Below are 17820 nucleotides of genomic sequence, written 5' to 3'. Positions count from 1 at the left end.
TCTGTTACTTACTGGGGACCCAGATACGATATTTATTTCCAGACTGGTAATTTATAACAGATTCAAGTGGCCAATACATTCTCGGGTGTGCAAACAAACCCGCCAGCGGGATGGTTCAGATGGTAGCAGAACTGTGGCCTCTGGAGGCACAGACAGGGCTGGCCCCATCCAGCTCATTATCCAAATGGAGCTGTTTTAATGGATCCTCAAGATCCAATTGTGGATAAATGATTCCAGCATGGGCAGTTAGCTCTGCTGAGAGCAGATGTCCAGGAGGATTTCAGCCGGGGTAGAGACCAGGGCAAAAGAGTGAGGACCTCGAGCCATCCAGGGTGTGTCTTGCCAGGAATTCCCAAGGATGATAGGAATTTTAAGTTTGCTGGAGTACACAGTAGGTTCACAATTAACGTGATTCCCCACCCTGTATAGGTAACGTACTGGGAGGTGCTTGTGCTTGGTATCTTCTCTATCCCTCAATGATCTCACTTTTACCTTCCATACTCAGCTCTGTGCCATGGATGGATGCTGATCTGTATGGACTACATCATGGGCTTCCGTGGCTTCTGGCTTCCAGTTGGGTTTAGCCAATGGGGGGCAGACACAGGAGCCCAGACCAACCAACCATGTTGATTTCCCCTATTTCTGTTCCAACCCTCGCTAACCCCTCTGCCCCCTGTTACTTCCTTTGAGTGAGCCTCTGTTTCCTAACGGGAGACTGATATTCTGCTAGGATAGCATTATTATCCTACTTTACAGATATCAGAACAAGTGAATAATTTACCAAGATCATAAGGCTAGAAAGTAGAAAGGCCTGGACTCCAGAGGCCCAACAAGGGCTGAATTCATGACTTTGGGCTCATGGAACTGACTCCAAGCACTGAGATCCAGTGGAGGCCAGTGTCACACATGAAGACAGCATCTAGCGGAGGTTATTTGGTCCATCTGCGTGATCTGCTTCTTTGAAAGGGATGAGATTGTGGGGTGTCCCTAGCACACAGAGAACTGGATTCTAACCATGTAACCTTGAGCAAGGACCTTAACCTCATAACTGCAACACCTGGTTTCTTCTCCTGAAAGGCTTGCAGAATGCAGCATAATGAAAGGACCTGGCAGTAATGGGAGGCATTTTCAGTGTTGATGTTGCAGAGATTCACCTGCACTTCAGGCAGTTCCATTTGTTGCCTGTACCATACCAAAGTGCATGTGACTGTAGTGCTCCTGCAACTTTGTTTATCTAGCAAAGTATCTGTCTAGGAAAGTTAACTTTTGTGGGAGGGTTACCACTCAGATGGCAAATGCTGCATACAGCACTGTGGGCCCCAAGGACACAGCTGAGACAAGGTCAAGGGGAAACCGGAAGGAAGTAGTTCAGTCTGGTTAGCCGCATGCTGAGTTCCCACTATGTGCTGGCTGCAAGGTGCTGTTGGGAGCTGGCAGGGAGGGGCAGGAGGAAAGGCTCTGGACTGGGAATTACTATGGTCTAGTTCCTAGTTTGGTTCTACTTCTGACTAGTTGCATGGCCTTACTAAAGCTTTGTAATCTATTATTATTATTATTATTATCATTATTATTATTATTATTTGGAAAGGAAGAGACCGAGGGTAGGAGGGGACAGAGGGAGAGAGAGAGAAAGAGAGAGAGAGAATCCTAAGCAGTCTCCACACTCAGCACAGAGCTGGACATGGGGCTTGACCTCATGACCCCAATATCATGACTTGATTCGAAATCAAGAGTCGGGTGCTTAACCAATGGACCCACCCAGGCACCTCAAGCTTTGCAGTTTCTTTAAACCTCAGCTTCTTTATCTTGAAAAATGGGGATGATTACCTAATTTGGGGGGCTACTGAAGGGTCTCCATGGACAGACTCCCTTAAAACCACCCTTCACGGAGCCCAAACATGATTAATTTAGAGCCACTGGCTGTTGTCCTAGCTTTACTGTTATGATTTAAGCCAGAAGAACATGGAGGGGAAGCCACCCCTGATTCAGACTTCTGCTCCCTCCTCCTCCACATCCTAGCAGTGTGATCTGGATAACTTCCATAATTAATCAAGGGCCTCAGCTGATTCATCTGGAAATGGGTAGTAATCACACTAAGTTATGAGGTTGTGGTACTAGTTCAAAGTAATGTTGATACACAAGAGGTGATCTTAGGTTACTATCAATCCTTCTTGCCTGTTGGACTCTTACTCACTGGCTACGGCAGCACTGTGTTACCTCATCCAGGAAGGCTTCCCTGACTATCCACCCCTACCCCAACCAAAGCTTTGGTTTTCCTTTATGTTCCCATAGGCCCTGCTCTGTGAAGGTCTCTTTTCTTACCTAACTCCTTCACTAGACCTGGTCCCTTTTCAGGTCTGGATTTCTAGCACACAGTGGAGGACCTGCTCAGCATTTGGGAAATTAATACTAGATGCATGAGGGAGAGGCCAGAGGTATGATGGGTGGATATTCAGAGTGCATTCTCCAGGCTCAAAGACAGGCTGTTCTGAACTGGCCATCTTCTTGTGAACTTTCCTAGAAGGGCCATGGGGACAGAGACTATGTCTACCTTGACTTCCAATGAAACTCTAGCCCGAGGTCCTGACCACGGGAAGGCCCTCTGTAAGCCAGGGTCCAGGTGAACCCAAAACCACTCTGGGTGTTTCAGACACAAGGAATTCAGCCTGGGAAGCTGGTGACATAGGTGACAGAGGAGCTGAGATGCTAACCAGGGAACAGAGTGACAGCCCTGAGATTGGCACCAGTAGGAGGCTGTAACCACCCTTGGAACTAGTGGATGATGGGAGACAGAGAAGCTGCCAGCCCCGGAGAGGTGGAAATTCTGGTGGGTGTGCCTGGTAGGAGCTGGCTCCATGGCTGGGATGCAGCCACTGCTGGAGCTGCCACCCAAAGAAGTAAGAGGGGAGGATGACACCAGCTTTCCTTTCGCCTTCCAGTCTCCCATCAGCACCTTCCTTGTAGGGGTTGTCCTGCTCTCCTTCCTGACCCCCCTCCCACGCACACACACTCAAAGGCACGCTCTCTCTCACATACACAATCATATAAACAATGCAAAGCAGAACGGGGAAGGACAAGAAACATATCTGAGAGCAAACAGACAAATGACTAATGCAAGGCTCCATAAATATTTGTTGAATCAATGAATCATCTGGATCAGCCTAGATTATGGGGAATTCAAACGCATACCACTCCATTTCATAGCCTGTCTATAAAAACACTTGGGCATCGGAGAGACCAAGGTGATCTCCTTCATTCATCAAGCCCTCAGGCCCCTAGCGGAGGTCCTGAGAAGCCTGGCTTGCATCGGCTACGACAGGACATCTGTCTGTGATGGCTGTGCTTGCCCTTTGCAAACTGTCTCACTCCTTTGGTGAAGCAGCCAGCCCCTTTCCTACCAGGGCGTCTGAATCCCAGACTCTCCGTCCTTGGATCTATCTTGCCCTTGGTGATAGATAAATCATCCCAAGGCTCTGCTCTGAACAGGTCACCTCCGTGATCAAAAACTTTCAATAGCTTTTTCTTGTCTACAAAGTCAAGTCCGGCTTTCTACGTGTGATAGTGAATCACCAATGATCTAGCTCAAAACTTACTTTCCACTGTTCCCATGATATAGCCTCTGCTCCCTTCAACCTGAGCTGCTACATACTTTCTGCTTCCCCTGCGACATCTTGGCTTGTGCTGCCCTAACCAGAAGCCCATCTTCTTCCTCTTTAATTTTAAATTCATCCTGTGCTTGAAGCTTTGGATCATATCACATTTTGCATTCCTGATGGAAGAAGTGATTTTTTTCGCCCACCTCTGAATCCCTGCAGCATTTTATCTGAACATATGACACTTACCACTTTCCAGTTTGCCCTGGAATTATTGATGTGCATAGCTTATCTTCCTGCTCAGGTTTTAAAGGGTAGAGACCATGGCGCCTTTAGCTTTATGGTTCCCAGAGCATCTGGCACACAGCAGGCACTTTTAAATTTGTGTTGCATAAATAGCTATACCTTCAAATGAATGAATGGATGGACAAACAGACACACGTATAAATGAATCAATGGGTGAATGAACAAGACAGGCAACTGTCCTGGGAGCCCACAGAGCAGGCTACTCCAGCCAGCCCCAAAGAGGATGCAGCTTTAGGCAGAAAATCAACATGGGTTATGCTAATCACACAAATTAGGGAGGAGCCAGACCTCTCTGGATATGTTTTGGGAAGGCCCCCTTGTCGGGGAGAAACTGGGGGATGGCCACAGGTCTCGGGCCTGCTACAACCAACCCCAGAGCCCAGCTACCCAGCCCCGTGAAGATCCTCACATCAATGTAGTTGGCGTTGATGTAGTCAGAATGCGGGTCTCCATCCAGCACCAGCAGCCTCACCCGGGAATGGTCATCTACAGAGAGAGAAGAGAAAACAAGGCGGTGGTGGTAAGGGGCCTGCGGTGAGGGGCACTGCCCTCCTGCAGAGCTACCATGTATTAGTAGTATGGGCATCATGCTGCTTCTCACTCACTCTCTCGTTTGACCCCTGGCCCCACCCCATCTTCATCCCCTTTTACAGATGAGGCAGTTGAGGCTTAGGGAGATTACTGTGCCTTAAAAAGTACTGTGTGTACTCCTCTTTTTTTTCCACCTGCCCTTCTAATGCTGCCATTACCTACATGGGTGAGTCTCCTGCTTCTTTAAGTCTTAGTGATTTTTGTCATTAAAAGGGCAGTAGAAATACTTTCTTTACAGGGCAGTGAGAGAGAAAGATCAAAACACTCCGGAGGCGAGAAGTGTCAGATCCGAAGTAATATGCTCCATTTTCATTATTGCTTAAAAATGGCAAATTTACCTATTTTCCACATGTGCACAAATGCTTTTCTTTTGCCTCTTGGAGAATTGTTGCAAATAGATTGTTGGCCACATATTGTTATCAATACATTCATTCAAGTGAAGCTGGCTCCATCAGTATAAAAGAGGTCATCAATAACTAAAAACGTGTTATGGAGAATACCATTTCAAACACAATCCAGGCATAAACAAGATTTGCAGGGTTTAGTCAATGGCACAGTTACTTCAAATAACATCAAATAAAAACCATTAAAAAAAAAAAAAACCCTTGTGCAGAAGAATCAGGCTAATCCTTTACAACTAATTAAAGTACGCTGTGACATGCTAACAGACACACACAGACAGAAACCCTGGCTGGGTCTAGTGGGAGGAGGGGCTCAGCTTGCTGTCCAGGTCACTGTCATCCATCACTGCATGTCTCCGCATCTACTGTCTGCTCTAGGATAGGGTTAGGATTCCCAGCAAGGGGGCTGGAGGGCTCTGAGCATCTGGCCACTGTCCCCAGAGTCAGGAGGTTGGGTCAGTATATCCTGCTAAGACTGAGGCAGCAAGCATTTGCTTCGACGTGGATGGAGCTGGAGGGTATTACGCTGAATGAAATAAGTCAATCCCAGAAGGACAAACATTATATGGTCTCATTCATTTGGGGAATATAAAAAATAGTGACAGGGAGTAAAGGGGAAAGGAGAAAAAATGAGTGGGAAATATCAGAAAGGGAGACAGAACATGAAAGACTCCTAACTCTGGGGTGGTGGAAGGGGAGGTGGGCGGGGGTGGGGGTGACTGGGTAACGGGCACTGAGGGGGGCACTTGATGGGATGAGCAGTGAGTGTTATTCTATATGTTGTCAAATTGAACACCAATAAAAAATAAATTTACAAAAAAAAAAAAAAAAGACTGAGCCAGCACTTTGTGGTTCACAGGTACATCAACTATTACCCAGAAGCCCCTGAGAACAGGGACATTAGTGCTTCACTCCCTGTTCCATCCTCTGTGCTTCCACATGTGGCAGGCACTCCACAAACCCTTAGTGAGTGTATGAATAAATCATCTCATTGGATGCTCACAGTGATCCTGTGAGACAATTAGTGTAGATCCCATTACAAATGAGGAGACTGAGGCTCACAAGGATTGCCTGCCCCCATGGTCCATGCATGCTAGAACTTGAAAGAGTGAGGTTCTCTTAACTCTGAGCTCAGATATTCCTGCTCCCAAAGAAGGGTCTAAGCAGGATACTGGGAACTGCTACAAGTATACACAGCAGTGGGGAATTAATGACAGAGAAGTGGCTAGCCAGTGATGGAAGAGCCGAGAAGCCAAAGAGAGGCTGTGTGGTAACTCAGAGATCAGCATTAGCAAGGAGACATGCCTCACTGGGGATGGCAGGGCAGAGGGCCGAGGCGAGGTTATCAGAGCTGGGTGTTGGGGCCCCCCCATGGAAACTGGAATCTGTAAGCCTCTCTGGTGGGAGCTGGAAAAAAAGAGTGGCCTCTCTCACTGCTAAAAGAGGACTCGGTGATTGGGACAGAGTGGGCTTCTTCCTTTCCCTGACTTCAAATCTCCCACCAGTGCACATCCTTGGCCAAAGCCAAACAGACACTAGCTGGCAAGAAAGTGAGAAATGGAATCTGCAGGTGTCAGTTCCCTGTGAGAAAAATTTGAACATGAGAAGGTAAGGAATGGGTCCAGGACTGGACAGGACACTACTTCATATCCATTAATACAATAATTCAAAAATTATTCATTGAGCAAGTGCTGGGCACTATGATAGACACAGAGATACACCGGATGCCACTTTTCTCACTCCTCATGGGCAAGGGCTGCAGGGATGTCTAACTCATCCTTTTGGGTGGTAGGGGAGTGGGGCATGAAGTCAAGAGTTTGAAGTTCACTTTTCTGGAGTTCATGGCAGGTATGACTTTACATATGTAATCTTACTCGATCAATTTATTCCTCAACATTGCTCTGTAGATTACCCCAATAATACAGTGATGATAGAGCATGTTTATTCTTCCCATTTCGCAGATGAACAGAGGCCCAGAGAGGTTAAGCACATCCCCAATGTTATGCAGCCTCAAGTGGCAGAGCTGAGATTCTATCTCAGGTCTGTCTGAACCTGAACCCCCGCTCCATCCACACATGGTGCTGCCCCTGGACTTCTAGCATCCCATAGGCACTGCCTCTGGAGTCTGTGCAAATGGTTGGTCCCAGATCCTGCAGTGTTCAGAAGTGGGACTTCCCAGGGGGGCCTCCACCCCGCTCCAGGAAGGAGTCAGACAAGGCCTAGCACCCGACTCCGAGCTGAGACTGTTAAGGAAGCCCTGTTACCAGCAGTTTCAAAAACTATGAGCCTTAAAAAAGTCAAAATGCACATTGTGCTTTCACTCATTGGTCTCACTAATAACTTATTGATTCAAAAATCTCCTTTGTTTATTGAGTTATGACTGCCCCTGGGGGTCTATAGCACTGGAATCAGAGATTCTGGTTTAAAATGTTGAGAAGGAATTTTCTTTAACATAAAATGAAAGTTAAAATCTGGAAGCAAAAATGATTTTGAAAACCCCAAAGAAACAAACTTATTTAAGTTAAATATCCTTAACGATGAAAGCGGCCTCTACCCGCCAAATGATGGTATTTGTTGGTATCGTGTCTTCATCCATTCATGAAGAACCTACTATGTGCAGGCTGGTTGAATGGCCTGAGGAAGTACTGTCAGTACATCATTTCTGTTTTTTTTTTTTTTTAAGATTTTATTTTTATTTGAGAGACAGAGAGAGAGAGAGAGAGAGAGAGAGCAAGAGCGGTGGGCAGAGGGAGAAGCAGGCTCCCTGCTGAGTTGGGAGCCCTATTCAGGGCTTGATCCCAGGACCTGAGCCGAAGGCAGACACTTAAACAACTGAGTCACCCAGGAGGCGCCCCAGGAAGTACTGTCAAAATGATACTCATGCTTAAGCAATTTGTCAGTGTCGTGTGGGAGACAGACTGTACATGGAAGTCCAACTTCCAGATCTAGAAAGTGGAAAAAGGAGGGCTTTGTGAAGTAGTATGTGAATGAGGAATTTAAAAAATGAGGTAAGACTTGACTAGTAGACAGTGAGGACGGGTCTTTCCATCAGAGGGAAGACAAGAGTGGAGGCAGTGCTCCAGAAAGAGCAAGCATGGTGGGGAGGTGGAAAACCATTTCCTGTCTTATGGACACAGTGTGAGGGAAGATTAGCCAACAGGAGAAGAGAGAGAGGGGGTAGGCAGGGGTCAGGTTACAGAGGGCTCTCCATTCCGTATTAAGGCACTTAGATGCAAGTGTCCATGCTAGGCTCTGCAGGGCATCCAAATATAGGATACCTCTATTTTCTGGGGCTGTGAAATGCTATTCTTATTATGCAGTGACCAACATTCATTCCCAGAGGGCTAACCTATGGCAAGTGGGATATACTGATAATGCAAGGTAGGGAGCTGAGGGTCAGATCTGGGTTCAGACCTTAGCCCTATCACTTAGTAAGTCAATTGCTCTCTCTTAGCTTGGGTTGCTTAGGAAACTGAACCAATACCATATAGCTCACGGAGTACTGGGGGGATTAAATGAGGAAACGCAGGCATGAAAAGTGTGAGGATGTTAAGAAAATGAAAAGACAAGCCACAGACTGGGAGAAAATATTTGTAAGATACCAGATAAAAGACTTGTACTTGTTCTTATACAAAGAACTCTTAAATGCAACAAGACAACAACCCAATTAAGAAATGGGCAAGGGATCCCTGGGTGGTGCAGCGGTTTAGTGCCTGCCTTTGGCCCAGGGTGCGATCCTGGAGACCCAGGATCGAATCCCACGTCGGGCTCCCGGTGCATGGAGCCTGCTTCTCCCTCTGCCTGTGTCTCTGCCTCTCTCTCTCTCTCTCTCTATCATAAATAAATAAAAAATACCTTAAAAAAAAAAAAAGAAATGGGCAAAAGATCTGCACAGACACCTCTGCTATAAAGGTACACAGATCAGATAAATACATAAAAAATGCTCAACATCATATATCAGTAGAGAATTTCAAATTAAAACAATAATGAGATATCTCTATATAGCTACTAGAACAGCCCAAGTCTAGAACATTGACAACACCAAATGCTAGTGAGGATATAGAGCAACAGGACCTCTCGGTTTGTTGCTGGTGGGCATGCAAAATGGTGCAGCCACTTTGGGAGACAGTTTGGCAGTTTCTTTGAAAACCAATCATACTCTTATCCTATGATCCCAGCAATTGCTGTCTTTGGTATTTACCCAAATGAGTTGAAAACTTATATCCACACAAAAACCTGCACACAAATGTTTATAGCACTTTTACTCATAGCTGCCAAAACTTAGAAGAAAAAATCCAAGATGTCCTTCAATAGATGAATGGATAGACAAATCGGTATACCCATACAATGGAATACCATTCAGGGATTATTTAGAAATGAATGATCAAACCATGAAAAGACACAGAGGAAACATAGACACCTACTGCTAAGTGAAACAAGCCAGTGAGAAAAGGCTTCACACTGTGTGATTCCAGCTCTATGACATTCTGGTAGGGACACAGTAAATAATCAGTGGTTGCTGGGGACTTGGTGAGAGGATGAACAGCTGGATGGAACACGGGGGTGTTTCAGGTCAGTGACACTATTGTGTCACTGATACTATAATGGTGGATACGTGTCATTATACATTTTTCAAATCCCACCAAACTGCACAACACAAAGAGTAGATGCTAGTGTAAACTATGGACTTTAGCTAACTATAATGGATCGATACTGGTTCATTAATTCTAACAAACATAGGACACAAGGTGATAATAATTCGAGAATCTGAATGTGGGCGGGAAACAGGCATATGGGAACTCTCTCTGTACGTTCTGCTCACTTCTTCTGAAACCTTAGACTGCTCTAAAAACAAAAAACAAAAAACAAAAAAAAACAGTGCCTGGTATGCAGCAGGTACTTAATAAATGGTGGTTCTGGGCTGAACATGAGGCTGAGGGCTGAGATGCTTAGAAATGTGGTGTCCCCCCCTGGCCCTTTTGTACCAGATGTAAATCCACGTGCTGCAGAGGCAAAGCTATGGTGTGTATTTTCGAAAGGGCACAATTCAGCTGAAGGCCCACCAGAAAGGCACCGCATGGAGTAGCAGCGTCCTCATGGTTTATTTATTCCTTCTGGGAGATACTAATATTATTCTGTGTCCCCTTCTTCTTCTTCTAACTTTATATAATTAGAAGGATAAAAAATTGTGTTTATCCACAGGCGCATAGAGAAAGATGGGGCAGCGGGCGATGTGAAGGAGTTTATACAAGGTAATTTACAAGCAGCCCAGAACGTTCATTATGCTCTATCTACATTTCGCGAGCCTGAAAAACAGCTAATTTAGTACTCCCCGTTTGATATTCCAGACAAGGAGCCGGGAAGAGTCACACAGAGGAGAAGCAAACTCCTCTACGGTGAGGTGAGAAGAGGCTGGCCCCACCTGGCTCTCAGCTGAGGTGGGAGATGGACAAGAAGGGGCCTGCAGGGAGGAGAAAGCTGGTGGCAGCCAGTGGAGGGGAGACATCACTGCAAAGATGCAGAGACCGGAACACAACTCTAGGGGAACAGAAACACCATCCCTCTGGAATCAATATGTTCCTCGTCATTTTAGGATAAAGACCAGCGGTATGCTGCTAAATGTTTAGCAAACAGCTCTCTGGAGGGAAAAAGAGGCCCTGATCGGTATAGTCTGCTGATTCCTGTGGTATAAATACTCCCACCATGACTAATTTCAAGCTACCAACATGGCATCAACTAGCTCACAAAATTCCTAAAAATTTAACAATCTGTTCTTGCAAGCTGGTATGAATCGGCTCAGGACACCACTAACAGGGAACAAAGCCCACAGCGCTTTGCATGATCTGATGGTTTGGGACCCACTTCCCAATCTAGCCTCATGCTCCCTTTCCCACATACTATATGCTGATAACTACACTTTTTTCAGTTGCTCAAATGCACAGTATCTGCTCTGACCCCAGGGCTTTTGCACATGTAAAAGAACACCCCCAACCCACCTCCACAAGTCTGGCAACATCTCATTCTTCAGGTCTCTGCTCAATGTTCCTTACTCAGGAAGTTTCCTATGATCTCTCTCCACCTCAGACTCTGAGAGATCCCTGTTCAGAACTCTTAGAACAACTGTATTTCTGTGGCTACCTGATTAACCTGTGGCTCCCTTTCACATTCTATTTAAGGAAGGGCACCTGTGTCACCTTGGTGGCTCAAGGGTTGAGCATCTGCCTTTGATTCAGGGCGTGATCCCAGGATCCTGGGATTGAGTCCCGTATCAGGCTCCCCACAGGGAGCCTGCTTCTCCCTCTGCCTGTGTCTCTGCCTCTCTTTCTGTGTCTCTCATGAATAAATAAAATCTTTTTTAAAAAGTAAGGAAGGGAACCCTAGTCACCGAGCTCCTCTATAGTGTGTGGCACATAGCAGATACTCAATAATGATTTGTTTAATAATTGAATTCATATTTGTGTCTGAAAGGCTGAGAACCAGAAAGGGGCAAGGCCCTTTGCTTAATAGCCATACAGTTGATTCTAGGCAACCTGGCTTGTGACTCAAGGCTCTTTACCCAGAACTGGCAAGGTGTGCCTGGATCCTGTGCTCAAATACCTGCTTTCCACATAGCTGATCCCTTACCCCATCTGCAGATCCATTCTGTTCTGTCCCCAGATTCTGCTTTCTGCAGGAGAGACCAAGGGATCAAGTAGACGCTGGAGACAGGTGGGAAATGAGTCACACACTAACCACATCACCTGGGGCAAGTTCCTTTCCTCCTCTGAGCCTCACTTTACCCAACTATAACATCAAAATCATATCTACCTTTGCAGACGGACTGCAAGGATTAAAAGAAGACATGAAGGCACCTGGTATGTTATAACAAATCAAACACAAGGATGTGAATTCAGTTGAATTATTATTCTAGATTAGTGGTTCTCAAAATGTAGTCCCTTAACCAATAGCATCAGTGATGCCCGGGAGCTTGTTAGAAATAAAAATTCTTGAGTCCTAGCCCTAACCTGCTGAATCAGAAACTCCGGTGTGGGGTCCAGAAATATGTATTTTAACTAGCCCTCTAGGAGAAGCTGATGCACGCTTGGGTTTGAGCATGCAGATCAATGTTCAATTATGTAGCATTGGGATGCCCTTGTTATTCACTTCAATTTGTCTTGGGAAAGACCAAAAGGTTCTTCTAGAATTGAGCCTGAGACTAGACATCCACCTTATGTTAGGTGGCGAGGCAGAGGAATTTACCTATGTGGAGTGTGTACGACGTTCCAGGTACTATTTTAGAGGGCTAACAGGTGCTATGCAATTTGATTGTCATAGTAACCCTGTGAGGTGTGTGTGTGTGTGTCTATCTATCTATCTATCTATCTATCTATCTATCTATCTATCATCTATCTATCTATCTATCTCATCATCATCATCATCACCCCATTTTATGGATGAAAAACTCAAGGCTCTAAGAAGTTTAACAACTCAGAAGATAAAAGATTAAGGACTTTCTCATAGAGTGGTGGGATCCCTATTCCTCCTGGAACCCCAAGTCCCACTGCCCCCATGCTCCTTCTGTGCCAATTCCTACTCCAACACTGACCATCCCATGGTGTTCCCACTCCCACCCCAGAGGAGAGGGGTCTTTCCTTCTGTGTGCTATTCCAACCCTCCAGACAAACCACAACCTCTCCTCTCCTCCTTGCCCATCAAAGGTAACCTAATGAACGAATGAACGGGTCTCCTCCTTAATCCACTTAAGAAGAGAATCACTTGTGAGAGGTGGGGCTGGGGAGAGACTATCACTTGGATATATGATGTCCTTTCTTCCAGTCTTCTGGGCACTCAGGAGGGTAAAGAAAAGGTGCAATTTTTCAGAGAAAAGAGATTTGGCTCATTACAATGAACTGTGGAGCCGAAAAATCATTTCCTAGAAGGATTGGAAATGTTAATGCCATCATCTTGCACGAGTGGAGAGGGAAGAGGCATACAGCTCCACGGAGACTGCCCGGGTACCTCATTGAAGGTAAAGGTCTGCATATTCAATCTTGATTGAACTACCATTATCAAGGAAGAGGGTAGGACAGGGAAACAGCCTGGCAGTCCCTCCACCTCCTTGCTCTGGCCTTTCCATGCTGGCTGAGGATGGGTGGTTGATTCCCCTCTGCAGGGACCTCCTTGGAGCCTTTGGCGGGGGGGTTGGGTAGAGGGGTTCAGCATGGAGGGGCAGAGCGCTGGGAGAAGGCAGAGGCATAGGGGACTACCTGATGCATTTTCTGCTTCATCCTAAACAGGATGTCCAGCCCACACTCCACTGAGGGAATTTTCTGGAGAGAAGGAAGTTTTCTCATTTCAGGTTCCCTTGGAAGCAGGATCTGAGATAAGGATTTGAGCTCAAGTAGTTGGTATGGAAGGTGATCCCTGGAAGTGGGAAGGGGGATGCGAAGGGGATGAGAAAGGAAGGACTCTGGGAAGGGGTTTGTCATCAAGCCAGTTACCACCTCAGACAACTATGGCGTTGTCCTGCTGGAAGATCCAGCAGGCTTTTCTGCCTCAGGGGAGATGGGCCAGGATGCTCACATACCCACTCTCCTCAGTCAACCCCTGAGGGCTGAAGGCTACTGTGGGGGATGGTTCAGGTCTCAGCAGGCTTGCTCTATGGGCAGGCAGAGAGAGCTCCTGTGGCCAGAACAAGTCTTCTGATGAAGCAGGGTACTGATGACTTCTGTACCAAGAGCTGTCTGTAGGACCCAGGCACGGGCTGCCCTCAGAGATCCCAAAGGAGAAGGGGGACAGAGAGTCAGGAGCACTGAACAAAGTGCCCACTTTGTCATCCCAGTTCCATCTCCCTAGGAATCAGCAGAGAAACTATTATGAGAAAAGCTTCTGTGTTTGTTTTGAACCTGAGTTCCTCCCTGGAATTGAGAATGGCCTCTCTGAAGAGCTCATTCCAGCTGGCCATTTGTTCTGAGGTCAGAGCCCTTAGCATGTCCTCCCCCAACAGCATGATGCATCTTGATGCAGAAGTATGCCTTGCCTGGAAGCACATGGCACCCTGGCAGCACGTGCCTGGAGCGCTGGTCATGAGTGTCCTGCAAACCCGCTATGTGACCCAGGCCAGGGACTCTATATCTCTGGATCATCATTCCTCACCTGTGAACTCAAAGAGGCTGGACTAAGTCTCATCTGGGTTTAGAAGTCTCTACATGGATTTGGATTCAGTAGTCATCCATCCTTCATTCATCCTAATCTGTCCTTCGTACATTGAGACAGGAGAAACTGAGGACGGTCAAAGAGATGAAGTGACCTTGCTTAAAGGTCATGCACTGGGTCAAGGGCAGAACTGAGACTAGAAGCTGGCTCCACCTGTCCCCCGGGTCTGATATTCTAGTACAGCTGGGCCCAGTGGACTAGGTCTGTGGACTAACTTCGTCCTCTGGCTTCAGGTTGGGTTTAGCCAATGGAAAGCACCTGCAGGAACTGGACCAAGAGGATTCGACCAATGTCCTTATTTCCTCAGCTCTGCTTGCTGATGTGACCGTGGGCTGACAGCGATGCCACTGAAGGCCACACCTCCTGTTAGGCCATCTCTCTTTCTGGGGGATCTTGGTAGCTTCTCCTTGGGGTAGTGAGTCTTGAGGACTGCACTATTCCTTTTTAGCTCCCTACACCAACCTAGCTCACCCCTTTAAACAAAAATCACTTGATTAAATTCTCTTCAAATCCCCCTCCTTGAGGGTCACATTTCCTGCTGGGACCCTGGCGGAGCTGATGACATTTGCAACCCCTGAGATCACTTCCTCTCCTCCCTATAACTTCTTCCCAGCCCTGGCAGCACAGGAGGCCCCCTCCAGAACATCCACGTGGGAACGCTGGGGTATTCTTGAAATTTCCCCTCCTCCCCAGTCTCTGCCCCAGAGCTGCTTGAAAGCAAAGAACTCTTTGTTCTGGATCTCCATTCACTTCCTTCCCTTTCACTTCCCTGTCCTCCCACCCCTGTGAGCCCCACTGTCTCTGTTACCAAATTCTAAACAGCCTCATTTGGAAGAAAGGGCTGATTTAGCCAAGGTTTCTCCTTCATTGTTTCATTTGTAGGCAGTGCCCTCCCTCCTCCTTCTCCTCTTTAATCTTTTCTGTCCTCCTGGCCTGGGCCTTTGTCCCCTGCACTCCAGCCTTCCAGAGCTCTGGGTTCCTTAAGATGCTAATCACACTTGGTTTTCTTCTGGTGCCAAGAATATTTCTATTTATCAAGCCACAGCAGACTTTGCCTTGGGGAGGGACACATACAAGGGCAGGAACACTTTCCACTCCTCGGGGCAGTTTCTCTTTTTATTCCAGGACTCTGTCTTTGTTTGGTTCCTCAGTGTCTTTTAGGGCTTTTGAATGCACAGGTTGCCTGATCCTGGTCTCCTTTTGTTCTGGGTGTAGACCCAATCAGGCTGCAGTGTACTGCAGAATTATTGACCCTTAAGTTAGAAAGGAGATTCAGGTTTGTTTGAGCCTGTCAAGGTGGTATTATTGGGGGGTGCCTGGGTGGCTCAGTGGTCGAGTGATCCCTTTGGCTCAGGTTGTGATCCCGGGGTCTCCCCACAGGGAGCCTTTCTCCCCCTGCCTACGTCTCTGCCCCTCTCTGTGGGTCTCTCTGTGGGTCTCTCATGAATAAATAAAAAATTTTTTTTAAATGTGGGGCAGCCCCAGTGGCTCAGTGGTTTAGCACCACCTTCAGCCCACGGACTGATCCTGGAGACCCGGGATCGAGTCCCACGTTGGGCTCCCTGCATGGAGCCTGCTTCTCCCTCTGCCTGTGTCTCTGCCTTTCTCCCTCTCTCTCTCTCTCTCTCTCTCTCTGCGTCTCTCATGAATAAATAAATAAAATCTTAAAAAAAATAAATGTGGTATCGTTAGTTGTTTGAATTCCCTCTACCTCCTTTGGGGGGTTTCCCCAGAAGGAGATGCAAGATGAGGATCCCAATGCATGTGGTTTCTGCAGGAGAGAGGCAGTGAGGCGGCTGAGAGAAGGCAGCCCCTAAGGGAGGGGATTTTAAGCCAGTTCCTACAGTGGGAAACTGTGGCCCAGTCCCTGTGGGAACCCTGGGAAAGGTGTAGAACATGCCCTCAGTGGGATGGTGAGGAGCTGGGCGACGCCACAGACCAGAGAGACACTTCCTTTTGCACAGAGTGTCTTGCCCTGGCTTTGGAGCAAGTCCTCAGGCAAAGACATGCAGACAGGGCAGCATGAGGGGGAAGCAAGCGAGGTGCCCAGGGCACCCACCTCTGCAAGGTGCTTGCTCTTGGTATCCTGCAGCTGAGCATGGCATCTCCTTGAATTCTGCATGCTGGGTGCCTTGTCTGCTCACCCTAGTCCTAGCCTTGGATGCCAGGCTGCCTGCTGGTGTCACTGCACACCAGGTGGTGAGGCCACGGGGTGTGGGTGGGACAGGTGCCGGCAGCATCTTCTGCACCCCTAGTGATGGAGTACATTCCCTTTCATTGTTTTCCCTTGCTACCCTTCTGAGACTCAGCTATCATGGGGGGCAGGAAGGTTTTCGTCTTGTCTGTCTCTGTGTCCCGACTCTCGGCCCCCACTCAGGCTCAGGAGCATCTTGCTTCTGCAATGGTATATCATTGCTCCCTGTGTCATTATGCGCCAGTCTGCTTCCCTCCCTGCTCCCTGACTATTCTCTATTTTATCTGTGAAGCCAGAAGGGAGAGGCCCATGGCGGAAGCCCTTCGGGGTCTTACAGAGAGTCTGCTTTCCAACATTTAGTTCCTCTGTACTGAACCCCAACCATATGCCAGATTTGGGGACACAGAAGTACAGTCATCTGCCTGCTGTCACAGAACATCTATTCCAGTGATGAAAACAGTCAGCCAACAGTCATCCAAATGCCTCTCAAATCACAATGCTGATGAGGGTTAAGGAGAAGATAGGTATTGTGCCCAAAGAGTGAATAATGGGGTTTTGACCAAATTCGGAGGGTCAGAAGAATTCCCTGAGGACGTGGTGACCAAGAAGGATCTGAAGAATAAGTAGAATTTAGTAGAGCAAAGTGAGGCGGGAAGAGCACTTAGATAGAGTGAGAGGAATGTACAAAGTCCCTGTGGTGTGAATGAGCACAGAAAGCTCAAGGGACTGGATAAAGACCAGTGTGGCTTAATGGGGGAAACCAGGATGGGGAGGACAGTATGAAATAGGAGTGGAGAGGTGGCTGAGGGCCTTTGCATAAGGAGTGCTTTGCTTCGATGTGGATGGAGCTGGAGGGTATTATGCTGAATGAAGTAAGTCAATCCCAGAAGGACAAACATTATATGGTCTCATTCATTTGGGGAATATAAAAAAATAGTGACAGGGAATAAAGGGGAAAGGAGAAGAAATGAGTGGGAAATATCAGAAAGGGAGACAGAACATGAGAGACTCCTAACTCTGGGAAATGAACTAGGGGTGGTGGAAGGGGAGGTGGGCAGGGGGGTGGGGGTGACTGGGTGACGGGCACTGAGGGGGGCATTTGACGGGATGAGCACTGGGTGTTATTCTATATGTTGGCAAATTGAACATCAATAAAAAATAAATTTATATTAAAAAAAAAGAAATGAAAGAAAGCCATTTGAAAGGTTTTCAGTAGGAAAGTGACACGATCCAATTCCCATTCTGAGGCGGTCTCTCTGGCTTCTGTCAGAGATCAGATAGGTGGAAGCTGAGGGTCAGATTAGATGTGCAGCAGCAGGAAGAAGGCTGGGCAGGGTCCAGGTGAGAGCTGACAATAGCTCGGGCAAAGGTGCTGGCTGCCGAGGATGTGCAGAAATGTCTGGAAGATTGACGGGTGTGGCTTTTGCATGGATATCTGGCCCAGGCTGGATATCCTTATCTCTTGGGGAGGCAGGGTCTCTTCACTGTGCTCTAGCCATTTATCTTTTTTCTTATCTGTGCAACCCCCTGGGAGGAAGAC

At 47.3% G+C, this 17820-nt stretch overlaps 1 protein-coding gene across 9 annotated transcripts in view; it reads right to left on the bottom strand.

Annotated features, from left to right (window-relative positions):
- The window catches only part of PTPRT (protein tyrosine phosphatase receptor type T), a 1030023-nt gene that overhangs the window by 59225 nt on the left and 952978 nt on the right, over positions 1 to 17820 (bottom strand). For all 9 annotated transcript variants that reach the window (XM_041733397.1, XM_041733399.1, XM_041733398.1 and 6 more), the window contains one exon: positions 4309 to 4385. In XM_041733397.1, coding sequence (XP_041589331.1) covers positions 4309 to 4385 — 77 coding nt within the window. The remainder of the gene's footprint in view (positions 1 to 4308; positions 4386 to 17820) is intronic.

Source organism: Vulpes lagopus, chromosome 18 (genome assembly GCF_018345385.1).
Source record: "Vulpes lagopus strain Blue_001 chromosome 18, ASM1834538v1, whole genome shotgun sequence".
Taxonomy (NCBI): Eukaryota; Metazoa; Chordata; class Mammalia; order Carnivora; family Canidae; genus Vulpes; species Vulpes lagopus.
This window is presented reverse-complemented; position numbering and strand designations above follow the sequence as displayed.